At 37.8% G+C, this 16,112-nt stretch overlaps 1 protein-coding gene across 1 annotated transcript in view; it reads right to left on the reverse strand.

The window, feature by feature from the left end:
* Window positions 1-16,112, reverse strand: part of ULK4 (unc-51 like kinase 4) — an 892,765-nt gene that overhangs the window by 813,281 nt on the left and 63,372 nt on the right. Inside the window, exons 11-14 of the mRNA XM_006868826.1 lie at window positions 11,540-11,644; window positions 10,313-10,373; window positions 8,958-9,139; window positions 7,971-8,017 (exon numbers count right to left, since the gene is read on the reverse strand). Of these exons, the coding sequence (XP_006868888.1) occupies window positions 7,971-8,017; window positions 8,958-9,139; window positions 10,313-10,373; window positions 11,540-11,644 (395 nt within the window). The remainder of the gene's footprint in view (window positions 1-7,970; window positions 8,018-8,957; window positions 9,140-10,312; window positions 10,374-11,539; window positions 11,645-16,112) is intronic.

Raw genomic sequence — 16,112 nt, forward strand, 5'->3', positions numbered from 1 at the left:
AACTAAGAACAAACACATGCAGGGACCAGGGAGGGAAGCAAACAAGACTCAGAAGTATCACAAGGAAAATATTCACGTAGTTACAATTCTCACATACAGATTTCCCCACTTCCTGAATTAGCCACTTAAATCTCTTAACATACACAGATTAAAGAAGAATTGGCCATTTGTATAATTAGTTTCTGCTAATACTAAAAGTGCTATATACTAGAAATGACTTTTGAGAAAGGTTTGGTAGGGTCTGGTGATGCAGAGTATCCCTGGTAGCACAGCAGTCTAAGTGCTGGCCTGCTAACCAAAAGATTGGTGGTTCTAATCCATCGGCTTCTCTGTAGGAGAACTACGTGGCCATCGGCTTCCATAAAGATTAGCAGATCAGGAAATCACAGGGGCAGTTCTACTGTTGTCATATATGAGTCAGAATCCATTCGAAGGCATCTAACAACAACTTCTAAGAAGTTGCTTCCCAACTGTAAAGCAAACACTTATTATCAAAACTCACTAATGAATTAAAACATATCACATACAAAACGCTCTTTTCAAAGATAAGCCGAAAATACTTACACACCGGATCATTTTTCTAATCTGCAAACTTAAATCCCAGCTACTAGATTAGTCAACTAAAAATGTAACACAACATGGTAATTATTTTCTCTGACCTGCCCAGAAATAGTTTCTACTAGAACAAGAGAAGTCACAGTATAGTTGACAACTATAAGGGTTTTTAGGTAAATATTTAAAATAACAATAGTAACCCTTAGGCTTTAGCCAAAAATCGAAATATAACTATAAAGTACACTGGATGTTCTCACAAGGCTGGTTCCGTCTCCTGATTCAGTCTTCTGCTTAAATGTCACCACTTCACGTGTCCCCATGCCTACTACACTCGGCCTCAGGATCACCCTCATGTCCAGGAATCACCCAGAGTAACACTGCCCATCAAGCCTTTGTGCAATGACAAACATGGTCCCTGTCTGCAGAGTTTCATACACTAGCCACATTGACTATTGAGCACTTGGAGTATACTGGTGTGCTAAGGAAAGAAATATTTAATCTTATTTCACTTGAATAAAATTGAATGAATTCTAAGTGTAAATAATTACAACTGTGGTGGCCAGAGCAGATCTAAAATTGTAGTTACATGCCCAATTGTTTACTTGTTTATTATCTGTCTCTCCCTCCAGCTCAAAGTCCCTGAGAGCGGGACTTTCTCTTGCACGTGACTGTGAGCACCTAGACAGTGCCTGGTGTACAACTGCCATCAATAAATGTTTGTGGGATGAAAACAGTATCAACAGCAATATAATATCAACATCAAAAACAAACTAGCTAAACACATCAGTAGGAAAAGAGCAGGCAAAAATAGGGCTACACAAGGCAAGTAAACGTAAATCAAACCAGGATGTCCAATGTAAATCTCACAGTGGAATTCACAGCTAAAAACCTTACATGAGCTTTAGTCACTGTCAGAGTTAAATAATGTTTTGTATCAACCTGACTGGGCCAGGATGCTTAGTGGTTTAGCCGTTAGGATGAGATCAGATATGATGCAAGCATCCCATGATGCAAGCTGATGTGATCAGCCCTGACCTAATTAGACTGTATGTTGGAAATCTTCACATTTATGTTAATGGGGCCAGATGGGATCTACAAGACTAAGTGTATCCTGAGTCAATCTCTTTTGAATATAAAGAAATTAAAGCAAGCAAGCAGAACTTAGAGGGCCCTACTGCCACCAAGAAAGAAGAGCCGGGAATGAAGCGCACCCTTTGAACCTGGAGTCCCTGCACTGTGAAGTTTCTAGATTCAGAGGAAGATTGATACCAAGACACACCAAGGAGAGCTCCACGGAATGAAGGGCCACAGACGCTGAAAGGGGACAAGGACATTTCTCCAGAGCTAAACAGGGTCACTGTGAGTCGGAACTCACTTGACAACAACAAAGAGAAAAAGCCTTCCCCTAGAACCAGCACTGTGAATTTGGACTCCTAGCCTCCTGAACTGCGAGAGAAGAGATTTCTGTTTGTTCCAGCCGTCCACCTATGGTATTTCTGTGATAGGAGCACTAGGTATCTAAGACAGTCACAAAGAATATAAGGCTGAAATCTTAATACACCAAATAATTAAGCATGAAAAGTAAGCCAGAGAGTAGTGGGAAACTTCAATCTACTTGTCTCCCCAGCAGAGCAAAAGACAACAGGGAGTTCATACTCATACATACTCATATAGCAACCGTACTAAAACTCCTAAGGTCAAAGAACAGGTGTCTATACCAAACTGTACACCACGTAAACAGTGTCCACACTTGTCAGGGAGAGCTGTAGAGTGGTGCTGAAAACTTTGGACCCAGTCTTGGCCCTACCACTTACATACTGGAGGCCCTGGGGTGCCTATTCTGTCTTCATGTTACTTCACGTGTACAGTGGGATTAATAACAATCTCTTCCATCAAGGTGTTGTAAGAATCAAAAGAAATAATCTATGGAAAAAGATTAATTGCCACAGTATCTGACATTTAATATATGCTGAATGTGTTTGCTGTTATAAGTACATTATTTATTTACTCTATTCATGGCATACTTTTTAAAAATTTCTTAAACTACACCATAATGACAAATTCATGAGATTCCAAAAGGTAAGAATTATAGAAAACTCATTATTATGGTGTAATAAAAGTATAAATGACAAATATAAGTCAAAAAAAAGAGATCCTTCTAACTTTCATACCTGACACATAAAAACTTTAATAAGTCAAAATCATGTACACAACATGTCAAAACTTATCAAACGTTCTTCTCCTTGATGAGAGCAAACCAAAGACTGCCACCCATCGCTTTGATCGCTCAAAAGTCTACCAAAACAGAAGAGAAAGTTGTTTAATTAAATGAGAAATGGAAACAAAAATGGTTAAAAGTCAAAAAGAGAGTCTGAAGAAACCCTAGATGATATAAATAGATGAAGAATTGACTGACTGAGAGGAACAGAAGAAATACTAAAGAAGCAGAGGTAAGCCCCCAGTTGAAATACACCACAACAGAAAGTAAGGTTAAACCACAGGACAATTACCAGGGCTAGTGATTCAAGGATTGCACAGGAACAGGAGAGTCACTTAGGTCCTGTCTCCTTCCCATCTCCCTTCCTGGTACAAGGAACAACCTCTATAAGCCCTGACTCCAAGATAAAAATGGACAATTATTCCCACAGCGAGCAATCTCCCTTGGAGCTGGACTACAAGTGTGGCAGTGGGAGTCAGACACTAGCCCTCTACATCAGTATAGTTGTCAACTATACTGGAGGAAGAAAGGAGCTCAATACAGAAAGCTTATCTAGCCCAAAGAAAACCCATCCCAGCCATTGTAGAGGCCTTCAGTCTGCCTTGTTGTTGTTGTTGTTGTTGTTGTTAAGTGCTGTCAAGTCAGTTTCAACTCGTAGCAACCCTGTTTAGGGTTTCCAAGGAACAGCTGGTGGGTTTGAACTGCTGGCCTTGTGGTTCACAGCACAGTGCTGATCCACTGTGCCATACTTTCTCTTAACACCACCTGAGTGCTCTTCATCAGTCAGTAGGTCAATAGGCCTCATCCATTTGGATGCTAAGCCTTTCCTTTTAAGCAGGGGTTGTAAGAGAAACACACCTTCTTACACAAGCACAGAGGAAAACTATCTCTGGTAGCATAGCGGTTATGAATCGGGCTGCGAACCTTAAGTTCAGCAGTTTGAAACTGCCAGCTGTTGCACAGGAGAAAGATGAGGCTTTCTGCTCCTGTAAAGATTTACAGCCTCAGAAACCCTGTCCAGGGTCGCTATGGGTTGGAACCGACTCAACAGCACTTAACAACAACATACTGATCATTGTAATAAACTATTCATAAAAATAAATTCACAAAGAACACCATATATTTGAGGGAACAACATTAAAGAATAGGGCCTGGATGAAAAAGAAAGGACCCACAGATTAAAGAGATTTGAATTTTTATCTTCTTCATGTTCAACTTTAACTATTAGCCAAATTTAAGCCTAAATTCCATCCCAAATAGAATTTTTATAATTTTAATATTTATCCTCAAATTCAAAACGTTATTAAGAGAACCAAATGTAAGAATCTAAGAAATAAGACCCTTCAGAGGACTATAATATGGAAAAAAAAAATGTTTTAAACATGGCTGCTGAAATAAAAATAATTAACTAGAGATCTTCAATAGTAAAATGAGCATGGCTAAATATCAAACTAGAAACTTTAGAGATAAAGTCAAAGACTAGCAATGAAAGTGATAGTGAGGATTTGGCACTTCATCAAAAGGTTAAACACAGGGTTACCACATGACCCAGAAATTCTATAGACACACATGTACACATATGTGTGTGTGTGTATATTAATGTATATATGTGTGTGTGTGTGGATATATATATATATATATATGGAGTCCTGGTGTCACACTGCAGGTTAACGTACTGAACTGTAAAATCACTTTGAACCACAAGGTTGGCTGTTTAAGTCACTCCTCAGAAACCCTTTACAGGGTTGCTATGAGTTGGAACCAACTCAACAGCACTTAACAAGTTCAACATATATGTACATATATGTGCAAGAGAAGTGAAAATATATGTTCACACAAAATCTTATACATGAATGTTTACAGAATCATTATTCACAATAGCTAAAATATGGAAACAATTCAAAATGTCCACCAAAATAGAAAAACAAAATTGTTGCTGTTAAGTGCCGTTGAGTCGGCTCCAACCTAGAGTGAACCATATAGTGTTTCCGAGGAGTGGCTGATGAGCTTGAACTGCTAACCTTGCAGTTCAAATCAACTTTGCAGCCCAGTGCATTAACCGACAGCGCCACTCCAGGGCTATCTGCTATATCTACATCATGGAATATTATTCACCCATAAAAGGAATATGAAATACTGATTAATGCTACAAAATGGATGATCTTTGAAAACATGATGCTGAATAAAAAAATAAAAAAACAATATTTTTTAATATAATTATATAATAATGCACTATTATTATTATTCTATTTGTATATAATATTCAAAGAAGGCAAATTTCTAGACAGAGAGTAGATTAGTGGTCATCAGTGTCTCAGAGAGGGGAGTCCTGGTGTGGCGCTGTGGGTTAATGTGCCAGACTGCAAAGCCGTTTGAATGGCAAGGTCGGCAGTTCAAGCTCACCAGCTGCTCCTCAGAAACCCTATACAGGGTCGCAATGGGTCGGAATTGACTCAACGGCACTTCACAACAACAATAGGTACAAGGGTTCTTTGTTGGGTGATAAAAATATACCATGATTCTCAATGGTTTGGCAGTATTGTAATGATGCCATCATCCTCCATTCTTGTATAACTAATTTTCACACTAACAACCTGATCTTTGGAAACAAAGTTATCTCTGGATAAATGAGGAGTAAGTGCAATTTTCATTCTAAAGTAACAGGCACACTATAAACTATGTTTCAAAGTATTTCTATGTATCTCTCTTGAATACAGAGATGTTTAAAATCAGGTCACTCATTGTTAACTAGTCATTTCCAGGTAGGGGGCACATTGAGTAATGTTCTACTTTGCACTGTCTTTCTGCAGAGTTTGAGATGTTTTATGTACTTGAAAGAATAAAGTCATTGAGGGGAGACTCACAAGAACACCCAAACTTGCAGATAGTACCCATCTGACCTAGCCTATGGTTTGATAATCAGAACTCTACTAGAGTAAGATTACAAAAAATATTTTTTTTTGATAAAGGAAATGAGGGTAAATTGCTACAATTTGATGAACTTGACCTCTACTCATGGAGGTAGCAGCTCAAAATACCAACAGAGAGGGGAGGAGTCTTTACATCAAGTATCAATGCCATCCCCTCTATACACAGGGTAGATAGGGACGGGCAACTTAGACATTAGCTACCTAATATGAGGGGGAGATAAAGGCTCGAAGTGACTGGCTTACAAGGTCTCAAGAGGGAGTTGAATTTAAGTGTGTGTGGGGCGATACAGTCCCCACTGAATAGTTTTTATCTTGTCTAGATGGGTCTGGTAAAAAGAGATGGGGATAAGGTTCTTATGATTCAGTAGTGAGTAATTGTTATCATGACTAGTTGTGACTGTCACAACTGTAAAGGTAAAAGTTTTGTTAACAAAAACGTATGAGTAGTTAATCTTACAGTCCAGAAACAGAGGACCCTAGTACCATCACAGGATAAGAGCATGAGCAAATGCAGAACCCTATCCAGAGAGGCAGCAATACCAGAGATGGAGGCAGAGATGAGGACATGGACAGAGAGAGAGCATCTGAGGACTCTAAACTCATGGAAAGAGAAAGACTGAATGCTGGTGGCCAGGAGGCAGGCTTGCAGAATGTGCCCTTTGCATGTTTAAATTATTATACATTCCTGAGCCCCCTCACCCAAAAACAAAAACAAAGGGAAAGTAGTAAATACTTTCGAATGATGATACGCAGAGGAGATTGTAAGTAATGATATAAGACCAATGCTCTCCCATGTAAACTATCATTCAATTCACAACAAAAACTTTTTTTAAATGTTTTAAAAAAACAGTATTTGGAAAGGATTAAGAACATCTACCTTTACAAATCATCAGGGGGACACTCCATTCAAGGATACCATGTAAATGCTCACTAAAGTGGAGGCTGTCTGGGTTCTTTTTGCTGAGCATGCCTTAAACCTCCTAGAAAGTATTAAACGCTCAAACATTGTTTTAACATCCTATTTTGTAAAGTACTGCAGTCGAGTAGCATAACATCAAAAGAAACTTAAGAACAATTACAGTAATAATTACTCACAAAAGTGTTTTGTGCTCACTTACTGTCTCCCCCATCTTTTGTAGACATGGGAGAGTGACCACTGTCATACCGCTACCTTACTTCACAGAGCTGTGCCTGCATGTTTTCAGGTGCTTCTCCTGGGATTGATGGAATAAGCAGGACTGATGACAACTACAACTTCCAATCTTGCAATGAATACCAAGTGCCCACTAAGAAATAGACACCAAGGCAGAGACAATGACATGGAGAGATGGAACAGCTGAGGACTTCAGACTCAGAGAGGGAGAGTGGCTGTGTGCTGATGACCAAGGGGTAGGCTTGTAGGGTATACCCTTTGGTTGGTGGATGATGCATGGAGGGGATTGTAACCATGGCAATGAAACAATATATGATAGGATGACTGTAAAACTAATGTTCTCCCATGTAAACTATCACATAATTCACAATTAAACATTAAAAAAAAATAGACATAAGGCATTTCATATACTTATCTCACCAAAGTTTAATGATAACCAAAAACTCTGCTATCCCCATTTTACAGATGAGAAAATTGAAACTCTACAACAAAAGTCACTTGCCCAGGGGACCAAGCTATGATCCATAGTTACGTTTTTCTGAATCTGGAACCTCTGACTTTTCAGCATCTCAGATTCCCCAGAAGCTGAAACTCAGAAAAAGGAAATCATAAGACCAGGTTTTATTGGCAACTGGAGCCCACAGCCTTCTAACATCATATCTAATGGGCTTTTCACCATACTATGCTACTTCCAAAAAAACAAGCACACTTCCTTTCATCAGGAGACGTTTAAATAACGTTACAAGAAAGCTAAGTTCTACATGTGGGAAAGATACAGGAAATAATGAAAAACTCCTAAGGATGTACAACAATGTCAACCACAGATGAAAACACAGAGATCAGGGTTATAGTATCTGATAAAGAAGAGTCAAAGAGGGACAAGTCAACAGTGCTCATAGTTAGTTTAGTATGATCTCAGAATTGTGTTTGTAATACTAGGATGAAGACTACTTTTAAATCTACAAATGAGATTTCCTAGAAAAACTGCTTATGTAGCAGTCTACTTAGGATATTCAGAAATACCTTATGATATTCAGAAATCTGCTTTTGATAAGTAGCAGTACTTAATAAAATCATGAAGATGATTTTTTTTTTTAATAAAAATGTTACTTACATGTCCCAGTTTGAAGCTATTCGCAAATGCTGGATTAGCAATTGGAACTGAAATAAAAAAATAAAATGTATGTTTCATTCATGGAACGACAAAGAATGACCACTAAATAAACAAAGCAGATCTTTGCAAAACTAAAATGTCAACCCTGCAACAAGGAGATAATTAGTTATAAAGATGCAAAAAGTGCTAAGTGAAAACCGATCAGCTCTGTAAACCTTCACAATTTAATAAAAGCACTGAATAGAAGAGTAAGATAAAACTAGAACCTAAGAACAATGCTTTCAGTTTCTCTTTCCCATTTATATTCCCAAATGCACCCCAATCCACAGACACACAACTAACAAAAAAGGAACTTTCATACTCTCCTGGAATTAAGTACATTAAAAGTTTATCAATACAGTTCCCAAGTGAGGGCCCACTATTTAAAAAAAAAATGCCTTCAAACCACTGTAGTAACTCTTTTCTGAGGATGACGTTAAAAACAGCCAAGTTCCCATGACTTTACCAATGAGCCAAGACAGTTCAAGTGGCAACATTGCCAAGGCAAAAGGACAAAAAGGTGTCACCCCGGCTTTTCAAGTGTCGTATCAAAATGCTGGCCTTACAAAGTTGGTCCAGTTACAGAGCCCCACTTCACATGGGCAGCTCATTCCAGTAGCTGATGAAAAAAGTCTCTTAGAATTCCAGATATGGAATATATCTTACATTTATGACAAGTTAATGTAAAATGCAAAGCTGAGTATTACAGGGGACTGGGGGGAAATCCCGACACCACTTTCTACTCAATTGCTTTTACACCTACATAAGGATTAAAAAGAAAATAATTCTTGTAAACATGCAATCTTGATAAAACTCTATTTTTTACGCATTTAAATCAAGTTACTATTTTAAAACTTGTCTTGATCACTAAAGGAACATAAATGTTGGGGACATAGGCATGTTTTCAGGGATCCTGAAAAGTCTTCACTTAACAACCTGATGACCTACCAGCGGGGAGTGGAGGAGCTTGGTGGCCACCTCCTTGTGACCAGCCACCGTGCACAAATAGCAAAGGAGGTTGAGCTTGGCTCGGGAGGCTCCAGTACTCTTCTCAATGGAGTCGATCTGTGAGCACACTTGTTGCAAAAAGTCATGCCAATCCTGGTCTTTCAGAAATACTAATTTATCCACTGCAGAGGCAAGAAAACAATAGACAGATATTATGTGAAAAGGATTGTTGAAGACATTACAAAGGGACATAAAATGGAGTGCAGAATTTCAATAGGTAGGGTAAGAACAAAGAGTCTTCGGTGTCAAAACCAAAAACACTCCAAAGACGATATCAGTTTTACTTATCTTTCTACTCTCATCTCTTTTTCTACCCATGGTGATGTTTAAACCTCTATACTCATCGCTTACTCTACCCAAGGAAATGTTTAAACGACTTCAAAGTAAAACTGTGCTGAAAAAAAGCGAAGACATGTGTCTATTGAAGAATTATCCTGTAACCTAGAATGCAATAAAATGAAACATCAAATAAAAATGTATTATAAGAAAACAAAATAACTCTTGTATAAATAAAGTGACTAATTTATAATACACTAGAAAATTCAAAGATTCTACAGTTGCTTAAAAGGTTCCAATGAAACTACTGATAAACAAAACCAGGTTATGTTATGATGGTTCAATCATCTAGAATCCCTACTTTCAAATCCCTATACAAACCACCCTGGGCCCTCCTGACAATATGCCCAAAGTCAGAGACAGGAAGTCTCTCCACTGTGGCTTCCAAGGAAAAATCTGGTTGTACTTCTTCCTACACATTTTTTTTTTCGTTCTTTTGACAGTCCATGGTACTTTCAATATTCTCTTCCAACACCATAACTCAAATGCATCACTTACTCTAAACTTTTCTTCATATAATCCGGCTTCTCAGATTATGTGCTTAGCACACAGATTCAATGAATATGGTGAAAGAATACAACCCTGGCACACACCTTTCCTAATTTTAAGCCATTCGGTGTTCCTTTGATCTGGTTAAACAACTGCCTCGTGGTCTATGTACAGGTTCCTCATGTGCACAATTAAGTGTTCCGGAATACTCATCCTCCCCAATGTTGTCCATAGCTTGTCATGATCCACATAATCAAAAGCCTTTGCATAGTCTATAAAGCACAGATAAACACCTTTCTGCTATTCTCTGCTTTCAGCCAAGATTACAGTTGATATAACACTGGCAAAAATACAGCCAAATGGCAGAAAGACGACTTTTCCTATTCATATATTATTCCATTTGCTAATACATTTCATATGTGTACCTATACAAAGAGTCTAACTATTTGATAAACCCTTTATGATCCTACCTGAATATGCTGGCAGATGTAGTATTTTGGAATCAAATTTAATTGGTGGTTGCTTCATTATCTGTAAATGAGAAAGAAAAAAAAACAAAACTTTTCTTTGAGAGAGATACCTATCTCTTCTACCAGATTATAATCTATGACGGTTGGGATTATGCCTCATAAATCTTTGCATCTCCAATTGTTGTTGTTAAGTGGCATCAAGTCAGTTTCAACTCATACTAACCCTCTATAGGGTTTCTGAGGAGTGGCTGATGGGTTTGAACCACCAACCTTGTGACTACAGTGCCATGCCAAATGCATATGAGATCCGCAAAAAGTATTTACTAAAATGAAATGAAAAGAATACTATAAAAACAAAATTAGTCAACAACTGAAAAAGAACTCAACAATGCCTTTTCAGATTTGAATACACAAATACAGGTAATGATTTTTTAAAAAAGAATCATTCCAACTGTAAGTTGTACTGAACTAAATCTTCATGGGAAACATTAAGCTTAAGCTTATGCTTAAACTCATTTACTTCTAGGTGGAAATTTTAGTGATTCAACAACCATTTACTGAGTATCCACCATGGTGAGGCAGTGTGCTAAGGACTAAGGGGGACACAAAGATACAAAAGGCATGATCTTTTGTATCATGAGGTCATGGCCAGAGAGATGACGGCCTGGTTTAGGCTGATGTGGTCAGTGCAGGGTTTATGGGAGAAGTGGATGGCAGGATGGGGTCTTGAAGGATGGCTAGGACTTAATGCAATTAGAAAAGATTCCACTTTACGAAGCTGGAACAGCATGAACAGGAAAGTGCACATTTTATTGGCAAAAACTATGCAACTGGAGCCAAGAGTTCATATAAGAAATATTGAGAATACTTCACACTGGGATTTCTAGTAAAAAAAATTTCGCTCTTACTTTCCTGTCTTAACTTCTCTAAAACCTCGAATACAGTCTTTTTTAAATGTTTCCTGGTAGTATTTTTGCCATGGAGGCAGAGCCAACACATCAGAAAGAATTCACCATTCCCCAAAAGTGGAAGTAGAGGCAAGAAGAGGAGAGGGTGACAGACAGGGTGGGAGGTGAAAACGTGAATATAAATGAACAAGAAGTTGACAGCAAAAAGGAACAAGAAAGAAAACCAAGCAGAAAATATTTTGAATGAGACGATCACAGAGTTCAGGCCTCAGTAACATCCAGATCTCAGCCTACAGTTGTTAAGGTTATCTCTCCGCACCTTTGGATTGTCAATAATTGGGGTGACAACGAGGTCTGAGTCTGTGTAGATAAGCCCTCTCATCTGGGATTCCAGGTCATGCTGACTCAGGTGTCTACTGGTCATCTGAAATAAGAACAAAAATTAGACTGTTTCTGTAACTAATTAAAAGTTTGAAAACGTTGAACTAATAACCTGCCACTGAAAAACATCACTACCATTAGTGTACTTCAATTGTTATTGAGAACTCTTTCACAGAAAGACTCACGTGATCTTCGCTAAAACCCTAAATTGTATATATATAATCGTTTCCTTTAATGGATGAAAAAATAATGCCCAGATTAAGTATCCGATTGTTCCAGTTTACAACTAAGACTCATTTGGACTAGAGAACAGATCTTCTAGTATTTGATGCTCTAAACTATGATGAACCAAACTTGTCCTTTAACAGCAAGTATGGATTTTTATCTTTTATCCAAACACCAATCCATTTATTTTACTATACAGAACATTCTATATTAAAAGTATTACATAAACATTTTTTAGGATAAAGTGCTAATCTGACCCCTAAGTGCCAAATACATACATATAGTTGTTATACCTTTAAGAAGTTTCTTTGTGTTCCATTTAAACAGAATTTTTATTCTTAGGGCTATTGCCTTATCGTTTCACACCAGAAAAAGGATTCATGCATTAAAAACTTCAACTGGAACAAGGCCTAGCAAACTGAGTAACACAAAAACCAAGCAAGTGAATAACAAGGAAATTATCCAAAAGTATAATAGGAAGTGAATGAAGGAACAAAATAATAGTTAATAAAGTACAACTTAGACCATTCTGTGCAACTTAGAAAGACATAAAAATCACATAAAAAATAAGAAAGAAAGAACTTTATTAAAAACAAACAAACAAACAGTTTGAGAACATGGACTTTAAAACAGAAAGATTGAGGTAGATTTTAGTTTGTTGCTTATTAATTATGTTGCTTGAGGAAGTTAATTTAAAGAGCCTTTGTAAATATTGTTTTCTTCACTTATAAAAAAGACTAAAAACACCAACTTTTCAGGATAAAGAAGAGTAAAAGTAGAGCATTTAAAACAATGCCTGGTGTTGCTTACAAGAAGCTATCAATAATCAGTGAAATTTTTCCATTAAAAAAAAAAATCACAATGGCTTTAGTGGAGAATAGATTGGACGGAAGCAAGGGAGAAGTAGGGGAACCAGCTAGCAAGTTACTGAAATATTCAGGAGAGGAGAGACTAGAGTTGTAGGCCAGGCAGGGGGTAGAAAGAAAGGAGAGAAGGCAGTAACTAACAGAGCAAAGGAGCAAGCTAACATTACATAGGAACTGAAGCCAATGGGATTAGTCCAAAGAACAATGACAGATATCAATATGTAAATGAGAAATGGCTACACGGTCTTTATACATAGATGTTACATACAACTGCACATCCAGAAAAACAAAATGAACTAAATGAAAAACTATCAAAAATATCTAAGAGTGGTGGTGGTGGTATGCCATTGAGTTGTTTCCAATTCATATCAACCCTGAACCGTGTTTCTCAGGCTGTAAATCTTTACGGGAGCAGAAAGCCTCAACTTTCTCCTGCAGAGTGGCTGGTGGACTTGAACTACTAACCTTGCGATTAGCGATTCAACTATACCACTAGGGCTATTTACCTAAGAGTAAGGTAGACAAATCAGAACATTTATAGGAAAAATGTATACTTTGACTAGGAGTCAAAATTGATTCAATGGCATTTAATAAAAATGTTGTTGTTAGGTGCCATCGAGTCAGGACCAACTCATTAGCAACCCTTTGCACAACAGAATGAAACACTGCCTGATTCTGGGCCAACTTCACAATCCTTGCCACGCTTGAGCCCACTGATGCCAATGCATCTCGCTGCAGGTCTTCCTCTTTTTCTCTGATCGTCCACCTTAAACAAGCATGATATCCCTTCTCCAGTGACAATATATCCCTCCTGACAATCAATACATCCAAAGTATGAGAGACAAAGTTTGGCCATCTTGGCCTCCAAGGAGCACATTGGCTGTGCTTCTTCCAACACAGATCTATTTGTTCTGTGACAGCCCGTGGCACTTTCAATATTCTCTCCTCCAACACCGTAACTCAAAAGCATCAATTCTTCTATAGTCTTCCTTATTCACTGTCCAACTTTCATTTGCAGATAAGGTTGTTGAAATACTATGGCTTGGGTCAGGCGTACCTTAGTCCTCAACCTGACATCTTGGCTCTTCAATACTTTAAAAATGTCTTGTGCAGATTTGCCTAATGCAATACATCATTTAATTTCTTGACTGCTGCTTCCATGAGTGGTGTTGGTTGATCCAAGAAAAATGGAGTCTTTGACAACTTTAATCTTTTCTCCATTGATAAGAATGTTGATCATTGGTCCAGTGGTGAGGATTTTTGTTTTCTTTACATTGAGATGCAATCCATACCGAAAGCTATGGTCTTTGATTGATCTTCATCAGTAAATATTTTAAGTCCTCTTCACTTTAAGCAAGCAAGGTTGTACATCTCCATATCACAGGTTGTTAATGAGTCTTTCTCCAATCCTGATGTTAACATTTTATTTGTCATCTAACCCAGCTTCTCGGATGATTTGCTCAACATACAGGATGAATTAAGTATGGTGAAAGAATAAAATCCTGTCACACACCTTTCCAAATTTTAAACAATTCAGTGTTCCCATGTTCTGTTCAAACAACTGTCTCTTGGTCTATGTACAGGTTCCTCATGAACACAATTAGTGTTCTGGAATACTCATACTTCGCAATGTTGTCCATAGCTTATCATGATCCACACAATCGAAGGCCTTTTCATAGTCAATAAAGCACAGGTAAATATCTTTCTGGTATTCTCTGCTTTCAGCCAAGATCCTTCGCAAAACAGGAATGATATCTCTCATTCCACATCCTCTTCTGAATACGGCTTGAACCTCTGGAAGTTCTCTGTCAACGTATTCTTGCAGCCGTTTCTGTGTTACCTTTAGTAAAACTTTACTCGCATGCAGTATCAAAGATATTGCCCAATGAATTCTGCATTCCATTGAGTCACTTCACTTTGGAATGGGCACAAATATAGATCTCTTCCAACCAGTTAGCCAGATAGGTGCCTTCCAAATTTCCTGGCACAGATGAGTGCCACCTCACTTTCTTGAGAGATTTCAATTTGTATTACATCAATTCCTGGTGCCTTGTTCTTTGCCAATTCCTTTAATTCAACTTCCTCCAGTATAGTTGGCTCTTAAATCACATGCTACCTCTTGAAACGGTTGAACATCGACATTTCCTTTTGGTACAGTGACTGTGTGTATTCCTTCCATATTCTTTTAATGCTTTCTGCATCATTCAATAATTTTCCCAGAGAATCCTTCAATAACAAAAGTCGAGGCTTGAATTTTCTATTCAGTTCCCCCAGCTTGAGAAATACTGAGAATGTTCTTCCCTTTTGGTTTTCTGATTCCAGATCTTTGCACATTTCATTGTAATATTTGATTTTGTCTTGAGCTGACCTTTGAAATTTTCTGTTCAGCTCTTGTACCTCTTCATTTCTTCCATTTGCTTTAGCATCTCTATGCTAACAAGTTTCAGCGTCTCTTAATGACATGTTGCTTTCTTCCTGTATGATGTTCTTGATGTCAAACTACAACTCTTCCGGTCTTTGGTCTTCAGTATCTAATATATCAAATCTGTTCTTCAGATGATCTCTAAATTCAGGTAGGATATATTCAAGGTCATATTTTGGCTTTCATTGACTTGTTTTAATTTTCTTCAGCTTCAGTTTTGAATTTGCAGATAAACCATTGATGGTCTGTTCCACAATCTGCCCCTGGTCTTTTTTTGACTGATGATATAGAGCTTTTCCATCTTCTCTTTCCACAGATGTAGTCAATTTGATTTCTGTGTATGCCATCTGATGAGGTCCATGTGTAGAATCGTCTTTTATGCTGTCTAAACAAAGTATTTTAAATGAACAAATCACTGAATTTGCAGAATTCTAGCATGTGACCTCCAGCATCATTTCTATCACCAAGGCCACATTTTCCAGCTACAGATCCTTCCTCTTTGCTCCTACCCTTTGCATTCCAATCACCAGTGATTGCCAATAAATCTTGATAGCATGTTTGATCAATTTCAGATTGAAAAAGTTGGCAGAATTCTTCTATTTCATCCTCACGGGCTTTAGGGGTTGGTGTGTAAATTTGAATAACACTATTAACTGGTCTTCCCTGTAGGCGCATGGATATTATCCTGTCACGGACAGTGTTGTACATCATGACTGATATGGATATGTTCTTTTTGATGATGAATGCAACACCATTCCTTTTCAATTTGTCATTCCCGGCATAGTACACCATTTGGTTGTCAGATTCAAAATGGCCAATATCAGTCCATTTCAGCTCACTATCGATGTTTATGCATTCCATTTCATTTTTGACAATTTCTAGTTTTCTTAATAATCGTACATTCCATGTTGATTATTAATGGGTGCTTACAGCTACTTCTTTTCATTTTGAGTTGTGCCCCATCAGCAAATGAAGGTCCCAAGGACTTTACTCCTGAG

This window comes from Chrysochloris asiatica, unplaced genomic scaffold (assembly GCF_000296735.1).
Source record: "Chrysochloris asiatica unplaced genomic scaffold, ChrAsi1.0 scaffold00124, whole genome shotgun sequence".
NCBI classification, from domain to species: domain Eukaryota; kingdom Metazoa; phylum Chordata; class Mammalia; order Afrosoricida; family Chrysochloridae; genus Chrysochloris; species Chrysochloris asiatica.